The sequence below is a fragment of the Leptinotarsa decemlineata genome, unplaced genomic scaffold (genome assembly GCF_025532065.1).
Source record: "Leptinotarsa decemlineata unplaced genomic scaffold, Ldec_3_MD MMD2_tig00003736_RagTag_RagTag, whole genome shotgun sequence".
Classification (NCBI taxonomy): Eukaryota; Metazoa; Arthropoda; class Insecta; order Coleoptera; family Chrysomelidae; genus Leptinotarsa; species Leptinotarsa decemlineata.
In genome coordinates this window covers 6,028,979-6,049,122 of record NW_027412593.1, presented here as the reverse complement: position 1 = coordinate 6,049,122, position 20,144 = coordinate 6,028,979, and the positions used below count along the sequence as shown (strand labels likewise).

General features: G+C 32.1%; 1 protein-coding gene across 1 annotated transcript; it reads left to right on the top strand.

The window, feature by feature from the left end:
* Positions 1-601: 601 nt before the first annotated feature.
* Positions 602-18,591, top strand: LOC111503597 (uncharacterized). The gene is made up of 3 exons (XM_074178356.1): positions 602-1,018; positions 12,199-12,503; positions 13,368-18,591. The coding sequence occupies exons 1-3, from the start codon at positions 749-751 to the stop codon at positions 14,620-14,622; spliced, it is 1,830 nt and encodes a 609-aa protein (XP_074034457.1). The 5' UTR covers positions 602-748; the 3' UTR covers positions 14,623-18,591.
* The last annotated feature ends 1,553 nt before the right edge of the window (positions 18,592-20,144 follow it).

Genomic DNA, 20,144 nt, shown 5'->3' with positions numbered 1-20,144 from the left:
GAATCAATTGATGAATTCATCAGATCAATAAGTGGACTCGTCGATGAATTAAAGAATTGGTCTAATGTGGTAGACTCTAATTGTTGAATCCAAACTAGGTTCAGACACTAGATAATAATTGGAACAGTAATCTAAGATAGTGTCTAAATATTGAAGACGATATCTAAGAGAACACCTCTTACAATTAGAAAACAAAAAGTTTGATTTTTATTTTTATAAGACCACCCTTCATTCGTTACATGTTTAAATTTAATAATTTAGTTGTTTGGGGGGCAAATTTAAACAAATCATACAATTTTGCTTTCATTTCGAAAAAACTTCTTAAAAGTATCTTTTACTGACAAATTGAACATCTTATTCTCCGAAAAAGTGAAAACTTTAAAAGAATGTTAAAGAAATATACATTTATTTCAAAAATAAAATAAAAACCGGAGCGACAATTAATTTTTATTGTTGTTTTTATGTTAAAATATTTGTTGATGTTTGCTATAATTTTTCATGTTCCATGTTTGTTTCATGTTCCGTGTCTGTTCCATGTTCCGTGTTTGTTCCATGTTCCGTGTTTGTTCCATGTTCCATGTCAGCAAAATCTAGGCATTCCGAATTTTGATTAAAAAATGACAGACGACGTAACCTAACTATAATTTTAATAATTTTATTCAGTCTTCTTGTTTACATTAATTTGTATCAGTAATTCTATTAGGATTTGGAATGAAATTTTTTTGTTCCTAACACATATTTTAGAATCATGAGGCTAAAACATAAAAAAAGAAGGATGATGAGAATCGAAAATAAAATATCCTCTTGTGAAAAGGAAGATGTAAATGTAACTGAAGAAACAGAAGAAATGAAACCTGAAGCTTCCACGAGTGAACATGGTGAATCCGTAGAAGGTGAATGTGTCGAAATAGCAGAAAAACAAATAAAAATATGCAGACTTTGTCTTGTCTTTATTGATGATAGTTTCACCCCATTGGATAATATTCTTGCCATGCTTCAAATTGTACTTCCAGAAGTGGTATGTATTACATTCATTTGATCAAATATCGAAACTAGAAATTAGGTACAAACAATTTACTCGTTACTAAACTCAAAGATGAAGTTGCAAGAAATTACATGATGTATGAATTGAAGAGGTTATTTTGTATAATGTTTACTGAAGAGCCTTGGGACAAGTGTCTTAAGGCGAAACATCTATGTATACCAGTGAGGATGACAGTGTTCCATGTAAGTGCAATTTGTTACCATTTATTTAAAGTAGAACTCATGTGAATGATATCTGATTTTTATTCCACAACGAATGTTTGAAATACAAATTGAGTAGAGAAAAGTATCTTCTGTATAATTCAGTGTTCATATAGAAGTATTTGTTTTGAAAGAATTTTTTTCTTTCGTATAATTCAATGTTTATATGAAAGTAGCTGTTTCAGGAGGACTTTCTTTCAGTTTGTGTCTGAAAGTTACTTCTTTGCATGATCTACACATCCATGTATAGAGTTACTTATTTTCAAATTGATTACTTCCTTCCTTTCTTTGGAAGATTCCCTCATCCTTTTTTTTTGCATCAAGATGAAGTAGTAGAAAGTCAAAAACTTTCTTTCCCAAAAATACATGATGTTTATTTTATTTGAATGATGCAACTAATTTTCCTTTATTTTCACTATTTTAATATTAATGTAAGTCACAAAAAGGATTTGAAGCTTTATAACTTCTATTTAATTATATGCGAGCGCTTTCGACAGCTGGTCGTGCTATCATCATCTAGGCTCTACTCAAACTGAAAGTGTCATCCTATTGTATGTCCTTTTATACGGTCCGAACGCCTCAATGCAGGTACTCCAGGTTCTTTAGGTAAATTTGCCTGTATTAGATAAATTAGAAAACAGAATCAAACAAAAAATACGGAACAAGGATCAAGCCACCCCAACAGACAAAACAACACATGATGGACAGCATTTACGTACGTAGGATACCAAATCAAAAAACTAACAAACGTCTTCAAGCCATTGAACATCAACAAGCCAAACACGAAAATAACACAAAAAATAAACAGCTATGAAAAAGAAGAAGACAAAAACCAAAACGGGGTATACAGCATACAATGCTCAGACTGCAACAAATTCTATATCGACCAAACCAAGAAAAAATGATCCAAAGGTACGATGAGCACAAAAAGGCATACATAAACCCAATAGTATATAAATCAAACCTCGCAAACAAAACGAACATAATTTCCCCCCACCAGAGAACATAAAACTCATAAAACAAGTCAATAAGGGAAACCGTATGGACATTTGGGAAAAGTTAAACATCCAGAAATTTAACAGTCATAAATCACTTATCGAGGAACAAGTACAAATCAAAACACAACAAGACCTAACATTCAATGTATTAAACAAATCAATACACACTCCTAGAAACAGTAAACCTAGAGAAGATCCAACACAAAGAATAGTACCTGATGTAACCCAAATACAGGCAAATTTACCTAAAGAACCTGGAGTACCTGCATTGAGGCGTTCGGACCGTAGATAGATAGATCTTTATTTAAAAATAGGTAACCCTAATATACATATATATCCCAATTAAATCAACGGTGTATATATACAACATTAGACAAACACAAAAAAAGAAATACAATGCAACAATAATATACGAAAATCACAATTTTAAAAATAGAATTAATAGAATTAGTAGAATTACAAAAATTACAAGAATTGCTTTCAGTACGATATCTATTTCATCTTAATAAGTTCTTTCAATTGTTTTTTAAACAAATTCAACGATGATGTTTTAATGAAGTCTGGTAGTTTATTAAATTCTTGGAAACCTTTGAAAAATAAAGAGTTCATAGTACTGCGATAAGCAGTGCTGCTAATGTGAATGTCATTTTTACCCCGAGTGTTATAAGTGTGAATGTCTCTATTCAATATTATTAATGTATGAAAGTAAGCAGGAGCCAGGTTATTCAATATTTTATATACAAAAATCATTGTGAAATAATACAATCTTTTTTCGACTGAGAACCAATCAAGCGTTGCTAACATAGATCTTATGGGGGTGAGACGATTAGTTCTCAGAATTATTCTCATGCCACGATTTTGAAGTTTTTGTAGCATATTCAGCTTAGTAAGATCAAACAAAAACAGGGCTGATGAGCAATAATCAAAATGCGGCTGAATAATTGAATTATATACCGTGATTTTTGTTTCGGTTGATAATTCCTGGGCTATACGAGAGAAAAAATAAAGTTTTTTTGAAATTTTTTTATGAATATAATTGAAATGGGTATTGAAGTTCAGAAAGTTATCCAACTGGAAGCCCAAATACTTGATATTCGATACAATTTCAATTTGTTCATTATTGATGTTTAGGTTAAGGCTATTAATATTAATGGTATCATATCTGTATTTACTTGTGAATATCATAGCCTGACTTTTAGACACATTCAATTTCAATTTATTCAAACTCAAATACTTGCTAATTGATTGTAAAACATTATTCATTTTTTGAATAGCCGTATCTAGGCAGACGTCACTACAAGCAATTAAGGTATCATCAGCAAAGAGGTTAATGAATTCGCATTCCACAAAGAGGTTAATATCATTAATGTATAATAGAAACAATAATGGGCCCAAAACACTTCCCTGTGGAATGCCAACATCATTATCTAACTCAGACGAAACTTCAGACTTGAAATGTACCCTTTGGCTACGTTGCTGGAGGTAGTTATTTAGCCATTGGTATACCTTGCCCCTTATCCCATATTGCTTGAGTTTATTCAACAATATTTTACGATCAATGGTTTCGAATGCTCTCTTCAGATCAAGGAACACAGTAATTACATATTTCTTATTATCCAATTGAGTTTTTATATGGCATAAAGTTAATTGTAACGCGGACTCGCATGAAAACTGTTTTCGAAATCCTGACTGATTATTCATTAAAATACAATTTGACTCAACATGATGTAATAACTGATCGTATACAGCCACTTCGAGTAATTTTTCGATAGGTGGTAATGTATTGATTGGGCGAAATTCATCAGCTTTATTGGTATTAGGAACTTTTTGAATTGGTACAATAGTGCTAATTTTCAAACTTTGTGGAATTTCACCAGTAGTTAACGATGTATTAACGAAATTTAGAATAGCATGTCCTATAGTTTCAAATATCTCCTTTAACATCCTACAGTTCAATATTTCATGAATAGAAAATTTATTGTTCATGCCGCGGATTATTTTTCGTAAGTGAGGCATTGTGAGTACTTCAAATTTATCGAATGGCATGTATAAATTATTATTTAAGTTGGTCCAGTCTTCATTAATATTTATACTATGAACTATACTGTGAATGCTTTCAATAAAGTAGTGATTAAAACTTTGTGCTATTTCTAAGTTGTCTTTTATAGTTTTTTGCCCATCTGATGTATCAAAAATTATATTGAGTGGAGTGTTCAGATCATTTTTATTAACTATTTTTTTTAGTGTTTTCCACATTTCTTTTGGATTGTTTCTGAATATATCAATCTTATCAAAATAGTACTGCCTTTTCTTTACTTTCAGAAGGTTTGTCACCTCATTTCTAAACCGTTTGAAAATTTGCCATTTACTTTGAGTTTCATTATTAGAGTTATTTCGGAAATCTCTGTAAGCTCTGTCCCTTAATTGAATTTTATCAAATACTTCATAATCGAACCATGGAATATTTGACTTATATCGACACTGTTCTATAGGCGCCATATCGTTGATTACTTTTTCACATTTTTCCAAGAGATCACGATAAATAATTTCAACATTAGCGGAGTCCAAATTGAAAGTTTGCATCATAAGACTAATTTTAATATTATCTAAATTTTTAACATTAAGTTTTCTGAATTGCTTCACATCAACTTCAAATTTGATGCTATTAATTGAATTGACTGATATTATCGAGTGATCAGTGATTTTGGGGCAATTATGAACTTCAGTTTTTAAATTATTAATATTACTCAAGACATAATCAACTAGTGTTTCGCTAGTATTTGTAACTCGGGTGGGATCATTTACACATTGTTCAATTCCATATGATAGTAGAAGGTTTTTCATTTTCTCACCATAAAAAGAATTAGTAAGCAGATCTATATTAAAATCTCCAACTACAATGCAATTTTTATTCGAAGTAAACAGACTATCGCAAATAGATTCCAAATCCTCAATAAATTTTGCATTAGAACTTGGTGGTGAATGATACAAACATCCAACAAAATAAATTTTCGTAATGAAATCAATTCTTAATATTGTGCACCAATAGTTATCTTGTAGTTTGAATGTTTTGAATACAGAATAATGAATGTCATTTCTAATATACAAAATAACACCACCCGTAAATCTACTATTAGAGTCACAGCGAACATAATTATAATTATTAATGCAAATTTCGTTATCTTCAATATCTATGGTAGTTCTGGTTTCACTCAGTAAAATGAGCTTAGGATAGTAGCACGCAATACATTCTTGAATTTGATCACGATTTTTTACAATGCTTTGAGCATTAAAATAGATAATATCTGAATTATATAGTATATTAGGGCTTACTGACCATTTTTTAGATCCTGTTTATCCACAATAGTTGGTTTATTGTTTATAAATTTAATTGTTTTATTATTGTAACCATTTTCAATCATATTTTTCAGATTTTCCTTAATAAGTTGAAAATATGCACGCTGTGCCTTAGTTTGATCCCCATATATTCTGATACTGGGAATATCACAAAAATGTTTATTTTTCAAGATGAACTTTGCATCATCTGATGATTTTAAAATAACTTTTATGGGTCTAATTTTATTAGCAGTATACTTTCCCAGCCTGAACATTTTCAACTGGCTCTTATCAATATTGTTATAATTTTTCAGAACATTTTCCACAGATTTGATATCTTCAGACATTCTTTCCGGTTGAGTTTTCAATTTTGATTCATTAATATTGAAGATAATAATGTTTGAAGTGCGCGATTGTCGGTCCACCATCTCACAAATCCAGTCTTCTCTACTTTGCATTTCTTCCGTAACAGGTTTTACTGAAACTGCTGAATTTTTCAATTTCTCTATCTTAGCTTCCAAGTTGTCTATTTTAACAATTAATTTGGGAATGAGTCGAATTCCGTTTTGACAATCCTCTCAGTAGAACTTGAGAATTCTTTTACCCTTTAGGTCCATCACCTTCATCTCACTAGCGTTCAGGCCCGAACATTCTCTATGAGTGGGTCTTTGACAGCTATCACATGCTAGAGTCGGTTCAGCAGAAGTTTCTTTACAGGTGACACATTCCATAATTTATAGTTAAAATAATCCTAAAGCACCTGGACTATGAAATTCGTCCGTATAAAAAAATGGAAGATAAGCGAATAACTTTTTATTTTGAATACTTATCACAATTGTCCTTTTTTTTATACACTTTTTGTAGGCACTGCAATAAATTAAATGTTAATGCAGTTCATTTAAACTCTTTTAGCAAACTTCATCCACTAGTTTCAAATAAACAGCATAAAATTCTGTATCATTTAATATTAAATATTGTATTCTTCCTTCACTTTGAACTACACTTTGAAGAGAAAATCACATACGGCATCACATACACAAGGTTAACCTTAGCGTAAAAGACATTTAATAGTATAAAAGGACATACAACAGGATGACACGTTCAGTTTGAGTAGAGCCTAAATGATGATAGCAAAACCAGCTGTCGAAAGCGCTCGCATATAATTAAATAGAAGTTATATAGCTTCAAATCCTTTTTGTGACTTACATTACTAATAAAATATGTATATTTGAATTTATGAAATGTTTGGAACATATTACAATTCAAAAAATTAATATCAGTTAAAATAATAAAAATGGTTAATTTTTCCATTTTCATAACAATGATCTGTATCTGTAGAGTAGGAAGGGTGAGTGTAGGCCCGCAGCACTTAGGCCACATGTGACCAATTGTACATCCTCCCAAGGAGGATGTACAATTGGTCACATGGAAGTAATATTGCGTTTTATTAGTATTCAATTAATTTATTATTTGTCAGCCATCTATTAGCATTCGATTCTGCTACTTTCGTTTCTTTAACTATAGCCTCGTAATTTGTATTTTGGAGCGTTAATGTCATCATTTTTTTTGTTTATACTCAATTCATTACAATCAACGAAATCCCAATTCTGACCCAGAGGGGTCAGACCAGTAATTAATTCCATTGCGCGGTTGGTGTTGTTCTCATGGCTCATGTGATGTTTAAATGAATCAATCGCTGTATTTGATATAATTTTTAGATAGCCCTTGCTTGTAGAACTTTCGGTCCCCATGCAATGGCTCCGTACGTTAACAGACGGGGTGAAATACCCCATGGGCGTCCCATTGTCCTCCGACATTGCTCATAAGCCACATATGCTCTTTTTGCTCCACTCTGTGGGTGAGAGTTCCATGTTAGCTTCCTGTCGAGGATAGTACCAAGGTATTTCACCTCTTCAGAGAAGTTTAGTTTGCTTTTGAAGATTTCGGAAGGATTTAAGCCTGATGAACTTCTTTTCCTGGTGAAAAGGACCATCTCAGTCTTCTTGGGATTGATCAACAATGAGTGTTCCTTACACCATGTTTCTATAAATTTGAGCCAATCCTGCGCTCTATCGCACAGTGTGTTCACAAATTTGCTGGTATGCATGATAACTATGTCATCTACATATGCAATGGGCTCATTTACCAAATTTTTCATTTCATTATTTGAAAGTTTATACTTCAAATAATACATCTGCAAAAAATCCGAATTTTCACTCTTTATCTTCCCCTTCAAATTAATAGTTGAATGTGGCGTTCACCGAAGCGGTGCGTGGTCAAACTTGACGTCACATCAGCCGCCAGTGCTGGCGGATAAGCGAAATACATACGTATACTGAAGCCGTAGAGAGCAAGTTGTGTGTTGTTTACTGCAGTGTATCAGCTGCGTGAATATGTAACAGTGGTGTTTTCAAACCAGTCAGCAAATGAAACAAAATCCGACGATGGCAGCGATTCATAATCTCCTACTAAAGGCCCGATTGCCACCGCTCGAAGCTCATTGCTTGTTGTGACGTCAGGATGTACCGCGGGCGATATCACATTTTCAATTGCTCTTGCTCAGTTGTTAATTGACATAAAAACCGGAAAATTTTGTGGGATATTTGGGAGATGATTTACTTTTATAATATATAATTTTCAATAAATAACTAAATTAGCCTGAATGAGCCCATTGTGTAGTATCCATTATTGTTAAAGTGATTAATCAGGGTATCCAGAACTATATTCCAAAGAAGGGGTTATAAGACCCCTCCCTGTGGACATCCCCTCATGACCAGTCCTCTCACTGTGATGTTTTCTACATTGATACTTATTGCTCTACTAGAGAGTATCTTGAGTATCCATTCTCCTACTACCAGAGATACATTCCTGGAGTGTAGTTGCTGGGTAATTGTTGGAAAGGTTGTTTTATCAAACGCTCCCTCGATATCTATGAATATACCCAGGGTGGATAACATTTGATAAATAACTTACCTACTAAATTTTAACTCTGAATTTCATTCAGTTGAAGGTTTTAAAGAGTTCTTGTGTCGATAGGACGTGCCAGGAAATGCACGTGAGAGGTGAGACTTCGTTAATCCTCTTCTTGCACAATTTTCGACTTTTGAAGGTTGTTATTCGTAGGGGGAGACAGCTGGTTAATGGTAAAACAGATTTTTTTTAACAAATAGTTTTATTTTTTTCAATAGTTGGTCTGTTTTCTAGTTTTTAAATTTTTCTTGAAGTATTTTTGCGAAGAACAGTGAAGTAGTTTATACTTCTGGTATAATGTTCTGTTTCCTGAACTATGTTGAGGATATCTTAATCTATTTAAAATATCTTTCCGTTAAGCAGCTGAACAACAACTCTCAAAAGTCAAAACTTGTGCGAGCTAAGGACTAACTAAGTCTTATCTTTTAACGTGTGATTCCCAACACGGAATATAATTTGTAAAATTATAAAAATATATCTGGATTACAAGGAATAGTTTTTGTAGATGTTTCAGCTTGAACTGAGATGCTTTCAGAATTCCTTTTCATCCAATGATCTGGGAGTTATCAAACTTTCATGAAGGATAATTTGGGCTCGTCATTGGAGAAAGCTTCTAGTACATTAAACAAGATGTTTTACTGACCTCAAATTTTTCAAAAGGTTTACATAAGACCAAGTTATTGTTTGTCACTCTATTTTAATCTTTTATTTGCAAAACATAATTTGGGATACTAGTTTTCTCTGAGGTTTCTGGCAATCTTTCACAACAATTATTATATTATACAGTATTTTGTTTCTCACTTCAAGTTATTTGAGAATATTTCAATAGATAACATCATAGCGCCGCATTTTGAAAGGAAATGATCATTTGTATTATATTGTTTGAAAAGATAATTTCATATCCTGTTAAATGGTCTAAAAATATGCAGGTTTCTTTCAAATACTTGAGTTTATTTTTGGTTAAAGAGGAAAAGGTATTCATTAGAAATATCAGTTAGAAGGAACTATATATTCGTACCAAATTTCAAATTTCTCACCCCAGAAAAAACTGAATGGCGCGGCATACAATGAATTTTTGTTGTACCCAATATAAATACTTGGTAATATAATGAGATCATTATTTTGAAAATATGTTCTACATGAAACTCTGGGCTTGATGAGTATTGCCGACTGTATAACATTTTAGGATAATTGAGAATAAATAAGGACATATTAAACGCTAAGCAATTATGAGATATAGATGGTACTTCCTGTTCACATTTTTGAGATAAAATCAATATTGGTTTTTCAGCTCACATTTGAAACCAAATATGATTCCAATAAAAATTTGGTCGTTTCAGACAAACTGATCACATCCTTATAAATTTTTATATGAAATAAAGCATTTATTACATTTATAGGTCATGTAGAAAATTGCATACATACTGATTTAGCGTTATTTAGAATCAAAGAGTTTTTAGCATACCATTCGCTAAATTCTTCAGATGATATACTTGAGTAATTTTAGTTGAATTTCCATCGATAGCTTGTTGTATAATCCACGTAAAGTGTAATATTTAATTTAATCAGATGTAGTGGTAGTTCATTAATGATTAATAAAAATATGGGAAGACCAAGGATCAAGCCCTGAGGAACTTTTGTATTATTATTGTATTGTAAGCGTAGTTGGTGAAAATGATTTTTTCAAAATCAAAAATTGATTCTATGATCTGAATAAAGAAAAACGATTTTTTGGATTTTTAAATGAATTATGTAATAACTAATTCTGTATTTTTCCAATAATTTTTTAAGATTATATTGCTTTCGTAACTTTCAATTATCCATTTTGTTTGGCAACAAAAATAACTTATTGATTCTGAAGTCTGATCGAGAGATATAAAATAGGTAGGAAATTAAATTATATAAAATAATTATTTCGTTCTCCTGATACAACAAATCCTGTTTCAAATTTGTTGTATTTTTTTTTTGTAGATGTTGACTGTAGTCATATGGTTGTGTCTTCCAACCAATTTTCATCAGTTTTTCTACTTTAGAATCTGTTTTTCCGTTAACCAGCTGTCGCAACCCTACGAACGACAACCCTCAAAGGTCGAAACTTGTTCGAGCTAAGGATTAACGAGGTCTTACCTTTTGACGTGTGATTCCTAACACGGGTTGGACGATAGCAAGTTAAAATCGATAGTTCAGACTAGGGCTTGAACCACCGACCAACACGGCAGTCAATTCGAGTGAGTGAACAAAGCACCCGCGTCGAACCGCCTGGCCACCGACCGACCTTTGAAGTTGATTATCTTGATAACATGGTTTTGAACGGTATCCATAGCTTCTTGAGATGAAAATCCCTCTTTGTTTGACGTAGGAAAAAGGTCATTAGGCGTTATGAAAGCCTTTATCATGATGAAGGGTAATATGACATTTTGATTGAAGGTGATTGACAATGTTTCGTGATGAATTTCACTAGTTCGGACTTCCATTGTCTACTATATAAAATGATTTGAAATCCCTGAAACAAGTAAAAAAGAATAATTAAAAAAAGAATAGTTGAAAATAACAATTATATTAAGCAACAATAAACCTGAAATGAAATGGTAGTGAAATAACCTACAAGTAAAAATATAATAATTGAATAAATAAAAATTGAAGGAATGAAAAAAGAAAATAATAAAAATAAAAAATGTAGAGATTCCAAGTCACGTTAGTTCACGACGTTTCGATTGTTGGTATTTACAATCGTCTTCGGGTGATGACTGGACTGATTCCTTCAACTTTTATTTATTCAATTATTATATTTTTACTTGTAGGTTATTTCACTATCATTTCATTTCAGGTTTATTGTTGCTTAATATAATTGTTATTTTCAACTATTCTTTTTTTAATTATTCTTTTTTACTTGTTTCAGGGATTTCAAATCATTTTATATAGTAGACAATGGAAGTCCGAACTAGTGAAATTCATGACATTTTGAGTTGTATTCTCAAATTTTTTTGAATCCAGTTGGCAAACAAATTGGTTTATACCTTTCAACATTACCTGTTTTTTGATTCTCCAAAGGATTGTTGGTGACATTTCCAATGGAGTCAAAAAAAAGCCATGATCTTTTCATTAGAAGTACTTCATGAAAAAAACTTGTGGATATCGGTTCAACCTAAAAATCCCCAAACTATTCAACTGTTTACATTCATTTTCATCATCATCACTAAATATATTGTGCTTGAGTTAAAATTCAATCACTCTTTCATAAAAAGTGTTTTCTAAGAGTTTACAGAGAGAAGATAACATGGAAATGGATTTATAGATATTTATAATACCAGGGTCACCTTTTTTTCTAAAGTGGTAAAACTTCAGCTGTTTCAAATATCTTTGAAAATATTTATTGATGAGTAAAGTTAATGGTTTGATTATGAAATAAATAACAAGTATCCGCATAATACAGCTGATTTGGTCGTTTCTGCAAGAGTTAATTTTCAGGTCGATTGTTGCAGCCTTATTTGTGAGCCTTGGAAAACCTTTTTTGGTCAACATTCTTGATTATGGCATTAACGAGTACCACAAAATTTGTTTTCATCATTACATACTTGAGTTTAAGTTTCAGATTCTGCAATTGAGGAAAGTCATGTCGAAACAAATATATTTTTAATTTTGTTTCTAGGATCCGAAAATTACCAAAGAACCAGTTGTGTGTCAAATGTGCTTCAACTTTCTAGAAAAAGCCTCCACCTTCATGGTGAACAGTTTGAATGTCGAACAGAAAATTAAAAATTACTATGAGGAAACAAAATCAGAAGATCAAATTGATCTGTTCAACGTTTTGGAATTTGCTTTTCCAAAAATAGAAATGGATGGTGAAGTCAATGGAGACCATAATGAAGATATGGGTAATTCCGATTTTGTACCTACTGATTTACTTGAATTGAATCAGCCTAAAGAAGTTGTGGAACAGAAGAAACCTTTAACGTAAGTAATATTTTGCAAAGGCAATTTTGGATTGAAAAATGAGAATTGAAACTTTCTTTGTTTTATAACGCTTTTATTTGTAACTAACATTTTCAAACTTATACATTAAACAAAAAATAATTGAAAACATTAGCACTTACATAACCCCACTGTAGGTAATAACAGAGGTACATAACTTTGAGTAACTGAATTTCGTTTACCTGTGACAATATGGATACGCTAATTTGAAACCCAGTGAGTAAACTAGATTGATTTGATCATTCAACAGGTTGCACCCGCAATGTTTATGCTTATGAATTTATATTTGAATTTGCAACCCTTCCTTGCGTAGTGCAAAATTTCCGTATCGTTTAGATTCGGGAACTTGTAGTTGCATTCCAAGAAATAGTTTGAAAACGTCGAATCATTATTACCTAGTCAGAAGGACCTTTCATGTTCAACATACCGTTTTGAGAAATTTCGACCACATTGTCCCACATAAACACTAAAACACTCCAGACCATTAAACTTATAAATTCCAGATTTCTCCAACTTGTCCAATTTATCTTTGGTTCCAACTCTGTAATATGTTTGACATTACAATTATAAGCAGTGACAGAAAAAATAAAATACTTATACGTTTTCCTATGACTAATAACAGGAATATTTTAAAATTGAACTAACTTGAAAGAAAAAATTAGTTTTACCCCTTTTAAAACCCTGCAATCTGTGAGCGCCAGACTGTACTGCTATATATGTTTAATCTTCAGTAGAGCTATTAATATGTTTATTAAATTTTATGTCATGTTTGATTGTAGCAATCTAGAATACTTATCCAAAGTTCGCTATTAACGAAAATCTTTATTCACTCTTTGTATTTTGCAGAAAACTGCAGGTTCGTGCTGATGCTGACGGTGTAACGTATTACCACTGTCCACTGTGCACCTTCACGACTAAGTACAAATACAGCATAAAAATTCACAAAAACATGATGCACACGGATCCAAATGAGATAATGATGTATTCTTGTGCCATGTGTATGTTCAAGACAAAACACAAACGATATCTTGAAACCCACATGCTGGTTCACAAAGATCCAGATGATTGTGAGATGCACCAATGCAAAGTTTGTGATTTCAAAACCAAATTCAAGAGCTACATGAAGACTCACATGTTGATACACAAAAGCCCAGATGAGATTAAAATGCACAAATGCGAGTTCTGTATTTTTCAAACAAAGCATAAAAAGTACTTAGAAACCCACGTGAAGATTCATATGAATCCTGGTGACATTCCAATGCACCGTTGCGCCATTTGTGATTTTCAAACAAAATCTAAGTCCTATTTGAAAACCCATATGTTAACCCATAAGAATCCAGGTGAAATACCAATGCATAAATGCAACGAATGCAGTTTCAAAACCAAATTCAAGTATTATCTCACCAAGCACATGATAATCCACAAGAATCCTGATGAGATACCCATGTACCAGTGTGAGCAGTGCTCCTTTCGTACCAGACATAAGAAATACTTGGAAACTCATAGCATGGTCCACAAAAACCCTGATGAACTGGTAATGTACTCTTGTAATCAGTGCGAGTTCCAAACCAAGTCAAAGGCTTACCTCTTCAAGACTCACATGCAAATACACAAAAACCCGGACGAGTTGGTTTTGCACAAATGCGACTTGTGTCCCTTCAAAACCAGACACAAAAGTTACTTGGAAACTCATATGCTCACACACAAGAGTCCAGACGAGGTAACGATGCACAGGTGTACGGAATGCGATTTCCAAACAAAATTCAAACACTACCTGAAGCGTCATATGTTGGTTCATATGGCTCCTGAAGACTGCGTCATGTACAAGTGCTGGGAGTGTAACTTCGAGACTAAACATAAAAACTATTTGGACACCCATATATTGTATGTGCATAAAAGCAAAGACGAAGTTCAAATGTATTCTTGTTCACAGTGCGAATTCCAGACAAAATCCAAAGGGTATCTGAAGACGCACATGATGCTGCATAGGAATCCGAATGAGGTAACAATGTATAAGTGTAAAAAGTGTAGGTTTAAAACTAGGCATAAAAGTTATCTCAAAACTCATATGATCCACATGCACAATACCAAATGGATGTAGGGCCATTCATTCCAACAAGGAAGAGTGATATTCAAAATGCTGCAAGTTTGTAAAACTTGAAATGAGTTTAGAAAAGTGTCGAAATGTTTGACACCAGTGTTATGCCAAAGCTATGAGTACTTTGTTTTCACAGTAACTTTAAGTTGTCAAATCAAACTTGATATACCAAAGCATCACACCTTGATTTTTATTAGACAGATTGATCCAATCTGATGACAAACAATTCACTCATTTGCATTCAACTATATAAATTGAAAAAGAGAGAGTGTTCTATTGTCTTTCTTATGTCGACCAGAAAACAAATTTTTTTTTATATGTGCCAATAAACTTATCAAAATAAAATCGGCATGCTGTTCATTTTCAGATAAATGAATAAAGTAAAATCAATTTCTGGTAAACAATCTGTATATAAAAAAATCTTCTAAATATTTTATTAACGAAACTAATTTTCAGTTTTGAAAAAATTGTGTAGACAAAATGGTTCAGGCTTTCGCAGCCTAGGTTTTCAGTGTCATTATTTTTATTCGGGTTTGAAAGCCGTCGATTTTTGAAATTTCTTCTAGACGTTTCACTGGCTAGCTTCTTCAGAGGTTCATACATCTTGATTTTATTGGAGATAAAACTCAATATGTATGAACCTCTGAGGAAGCTGGCTTTCGACGGCCTTCAAACCCGAATAAAAATAGCGACACTGATTATCTATTTTATATTTTTACTTGAGTGAATCTTTTTACTGATTCTTAAGTTATAATTTACTATATGTTTTTATATATTGTATTTTGTACATTACTTCTTTGAACATATATGGCTTTTCCATTTCTGAATCAGTTTGTGTAAAATTCTTTTTTTTTTAATTTTACTCTGTTTATGAGGAAGAGTGAGATATTGGCGTTATTTTGTTATATCAAGCTGTAAAAACGGTCTACGAAATTCCACAAGGACGAGGGTTTCCTTATGAAAAGGTTCTAAAAAAGTGAGTTCGAAGTTTATTCTACTGAACCTCATAACAAAAGGCACCTATAGTTTGCCAGGTACTTCTGATATATTCTACTGTCAGTAGGTATGTAAACCTCAACTGATTAGAACTTTCTAGTTTGAAATGCTGTTCCAAGGTGCTAGGAAGCGAAAGGATTATGTGAAACCTTTTAATAATTATTATATTTTAAATTAATTTTAAAGTTTAACAGTGAAAGGGCTACTGCAACATCTAAGATCGAAACTCTATTCAATTAATTTCAACCTATAAACTGTCCGAATTGGCTATTATTTGAATTTTATATTCGAAGATTGAGTTCTCTGTCGATCCCATAGATGGCGTCTTCGTAAGGAGAGATATACTGGAATTGAATAGGCCTTTTCATCACAATTTTTTTGTGCGCATGCGTCAGTATCAGCCATCTTTTTCGTACTGTTTTTTGTAAACAACCATGTTAAAGAGCCCGCAACTCATGTTTTAAAAATCAAAATATAAATGGAAGTTCATTAATTGTAAAAAAAGTGAAAAAAAAAAGTAGTAAGTCAATATAATCAGAAGAAAAATTTTATACTTCATTATAATTATGTTATCTGTACGAAAAGGAACAACAAAACGGAGTTGTTATGCAGTATGTAAAAGTGATACATGATACGAATCATTCAAAACCAACACATACTATTTTATAAATTTTCCAAAGCCTTGTCTTGAATATCGCTAAAAAATAATCAAATCATCAAACAAATTACATAATAAAGCATGTGCGAAATGTGAATTATGGGTGAAAAAATGTGGCAGGAGTGACCAAGGCTTTAAATTTATTGATGATGTTACCAAGGATACTTTTATTTGCTCACTACATTTCATTGAAGAAAGTGGTCCAACTGAACAAAACCCTGATCCTTTAAGCTATCAGAAATTTCAACATACGTACCTTATTCCTTATTGCGTTTTTGACTGTAAATTTCATATATATTTTGTTGTATTAAAATATTCCCTCTAATAAAAATTACTAAACATATTCAATTCAGTATTTACATATTTGTCTAATTAATAATGTCATATGTACAGACTCAAAATATTAATAGCTTGATTTATTTATTAGTTCCATAAGTAATACTCTTGTCAACTGAAATATATTTTCAATTACATCAAATAAATTGACATTATTAATAAGAATAAAACTGTAGATACTATTTTTTTTATATATGTTTATAGATAGTAAACAAATGCTGATACCTAACCTCTAAATCAGCTCACTTTTTTCCTTTTTGCGGACGCCCATGACGTTTTAACCACCTTTTTAATTGTTCACAATTATGAGCCTCAACTGAATTATAAACAAGTGAAGCACCATCAATTGTTTTTTCCAATAATTTATTTGTTTGTAGAGATAATATTCCTTGCCCAGCCATTGTCGATTAAAACAGTAGGAATGTTTTGAACTACCGCCATTTGAATATGACAGCTACGCTTGCGCTCGTCTTATGGTGAAAAGGCCTATTATGAAACGAAATGAAACCAACTCTTTTAGTAGATTCACATCTTAGATTTACTATGTATGTGCGTATTTCCAAAACGTTATCTTTGACATTCGAAGAAATCGTGAAATGCAGTGGCCTCGTTCAGAAATTCCAGTAATGAAAAAGACAATAAACGGATTGAATTGAAAAGGTCAGCTTCACAAGAATATGCACTATCTTATATTTATTTAGAGATAGGGGACTGTGGATATTCTGACAAGACACTGAATAATAAATTCAAAAGCGTAAATTTGCGCAGTGGTAGTGCGTGCGCTTGACTCACGATCAAAAGTTGTGAGTTCAATTCCCACCTGGACTAGACATTTTCCTCTAGAGATTTTACCTAGTTGAAGTTGGGATAATTCTGCAAAGTTACATGACTGACAGACTGCGAATTACCATGATGCTCCCTAGGTGGCTCAGGGAGTTATTAACATTGCCAACCCAGAACACAAAGCTAATGACCAAAGTAGTCGATGCCGTTGACACAAAAAAAAACATTAGGTTTCAGAGTTTACATGTAACGCTTCAATATACATCTTCATAACGACAATTTTTTTTATAACTATTTTTTGCGAAACAAACATTTTCTGGTAGATTCAATCACTAGTATACTTTGAAATAATAATAAAATGTGGAAACGTGCAATGAGATGAATAATTGGACTCAAAAAAGGTGTGTTTATTTGTAAAATACGTACCTAATGGTTAATGTTTGGATGGTAACTATAAAATGTAATATAGACACTTTGTATATGCATAATTATTTATGCTATATTAATATAGGAGGTAGCTAAAAAAAATCTCTATGTAATGCAATTTATCTTTGTTTGTGATATATTATCGGTTTTTGGTCTGTTTTTCGAACCAGTAAACTCAATTTTGTTTATTTGCCATATAACTTTAATGTTGCCATATTAGATAAGGAAAATGAACCTATACGTTTTTATATGTGGTTAATGATTTAAACTAAGTATGTTATTATGAATTAATAAATATACGAAATTGTTAAATACAATTAATGCATCCCACTTAAGAAGAATTGTCTAATTTGAAGTCCAAGCACCTTAGAGTGTTTTCGTGATATTTCAAAATCCTGTTGAAAGATGAAGACATTTGATTTTTCAATGCTGCTTTTTTTCGAGAAAATGATTTCCAAGCAATTCAGGATGTTATTGAAATATTTTTTCAACATTCGATTATAAAGGTCGGGTGAACTCACTAATCTTGTTATTTGAAATCAGCACAAATCTCTAAAATAGTACTTTTCTGATTTTACAATAACAAATTTCTTCGAGAGCATGAAACTTCATATGATATAAACACTGTATTCATAAAGTGGGATACACATTGCCATCAGTTTTATTTCATTATCATTTTAGGAAAAACAGCTATATTTTTTGTTTTCATATACATTGTTTATATTTTGTTATCTGTATGTTTTGTTTTTGAAATAAATGAGTAATGAAAGGAATTGCATTCATTTATCATCATACATGTAAATGAGAGAAAATATTCTCATTAAATAGTGGGTTGTGGAAAACTTCATAGAAGAGAAATGTGATTTAGGAGAAAAAATAAGTTTGAGGTATAGAAAACAAGGGAATGAGCATTCAAATCGCCGAGTGACGACTGAAGTATGGTAAACTTATAGAAAGATAAATCAAAGCGTATTAGTCGTGATTCAGTATTCGTAGGGTTCGCTTCTTTTAAAAAGGCATTCAATGTTCAGTTTTCTAAATCAAATTGGTTGTGTTCTGTTTTAGTGTGTTTCAGTATTAGTGCAAATAAAGTTTTTTTTTTCGGTGTGACATTTCTAATGTAAGTTGATAAAATATTCGTATGTTTACGTTCGAAACCATGAAAAGTTACAGAATAGTATGGACCGTATTCGCCAGTTTGTTTGAAGTTGGCAAGCAAGTTATTATTTATAAAATGCTATTTATAGTAAAAAGTCTGTTTAAACTTTTATATTGTCATCAGCAGTTCATTGATACCTTGTTTTCTAATGAAATTCTATTTATGCTCCATCCCTGGATCTCTGAACCGAAAGGGAAGACCTGAACTTCATGATGATGACCAGGTATTTATTCAAATTGAGAGGACCCTACACACAGTATATGACCACATCCAGTATTTGTGCTAGCACTGTTGTCGGCAAACTACCCCCAACAAGTTCGATTTTGTAGAGAAATGTTTCAAAGAATTAGAGTAGATCCATTTTTTTCAAATATATATATTGTGGACTGACGAGCCGAATTTTAGATGCATTGGAATATTAAATGCTCATAACTGGCATTATTGGACAGTAGAAAACCCAAGTATAAGAAGGTAGATTCCAACTTTAATTTGGCATAAATTTATAGGCTGGGATGGTAAATGGCTTATTAATTGGGCTATTTCAGTTTCCAGCTACACTAAATGATTCTCAGTTGAAAAAAAATAGACATATACTGTAGAATTTTAATGGAATTGACAGTGTGCAGAGAGTTGAAACACAGTATTTCACTTATGGGTTGTAATTAGATTGTAGTTCGACTTGCATAAAAAAGTAGTTTGTTACGAATTATATACTTGAAGCGTCCAAATGGAACAACAAAATTATCACATTCTGAATAGAAACTATTATAAATTTTACAGATGTTATAAACTGGGGATTTTATCAACACGTTTATCCTAGGCAAAAGCAAATAGAAAAATATTTCGTTTCTACTACTTCGTCTCGGTACGTGAAAATCTAGTTGAGATAACAAATCTGGGCAGTCAACCAGATTATGAATCAATTTATATATGAAGATACAGGCATATGTTCTTCTGTTTTCTAAGGATAAGAGGGCAAATCTATTTAGCAACACTCTATTATCAATTCCTTGGGATGGGCAAGCTCCATCCAGTTTGTAAGCCATGTATTTCATAAAAGATTCTTTGACAAGATTCAAGTTGCTGAATATGCACCTTGTATATAGGCGACCAGATTAGGGAGCCATATTCCAGACGAGATCGGACATATGCATTAAAAAGTGTTAT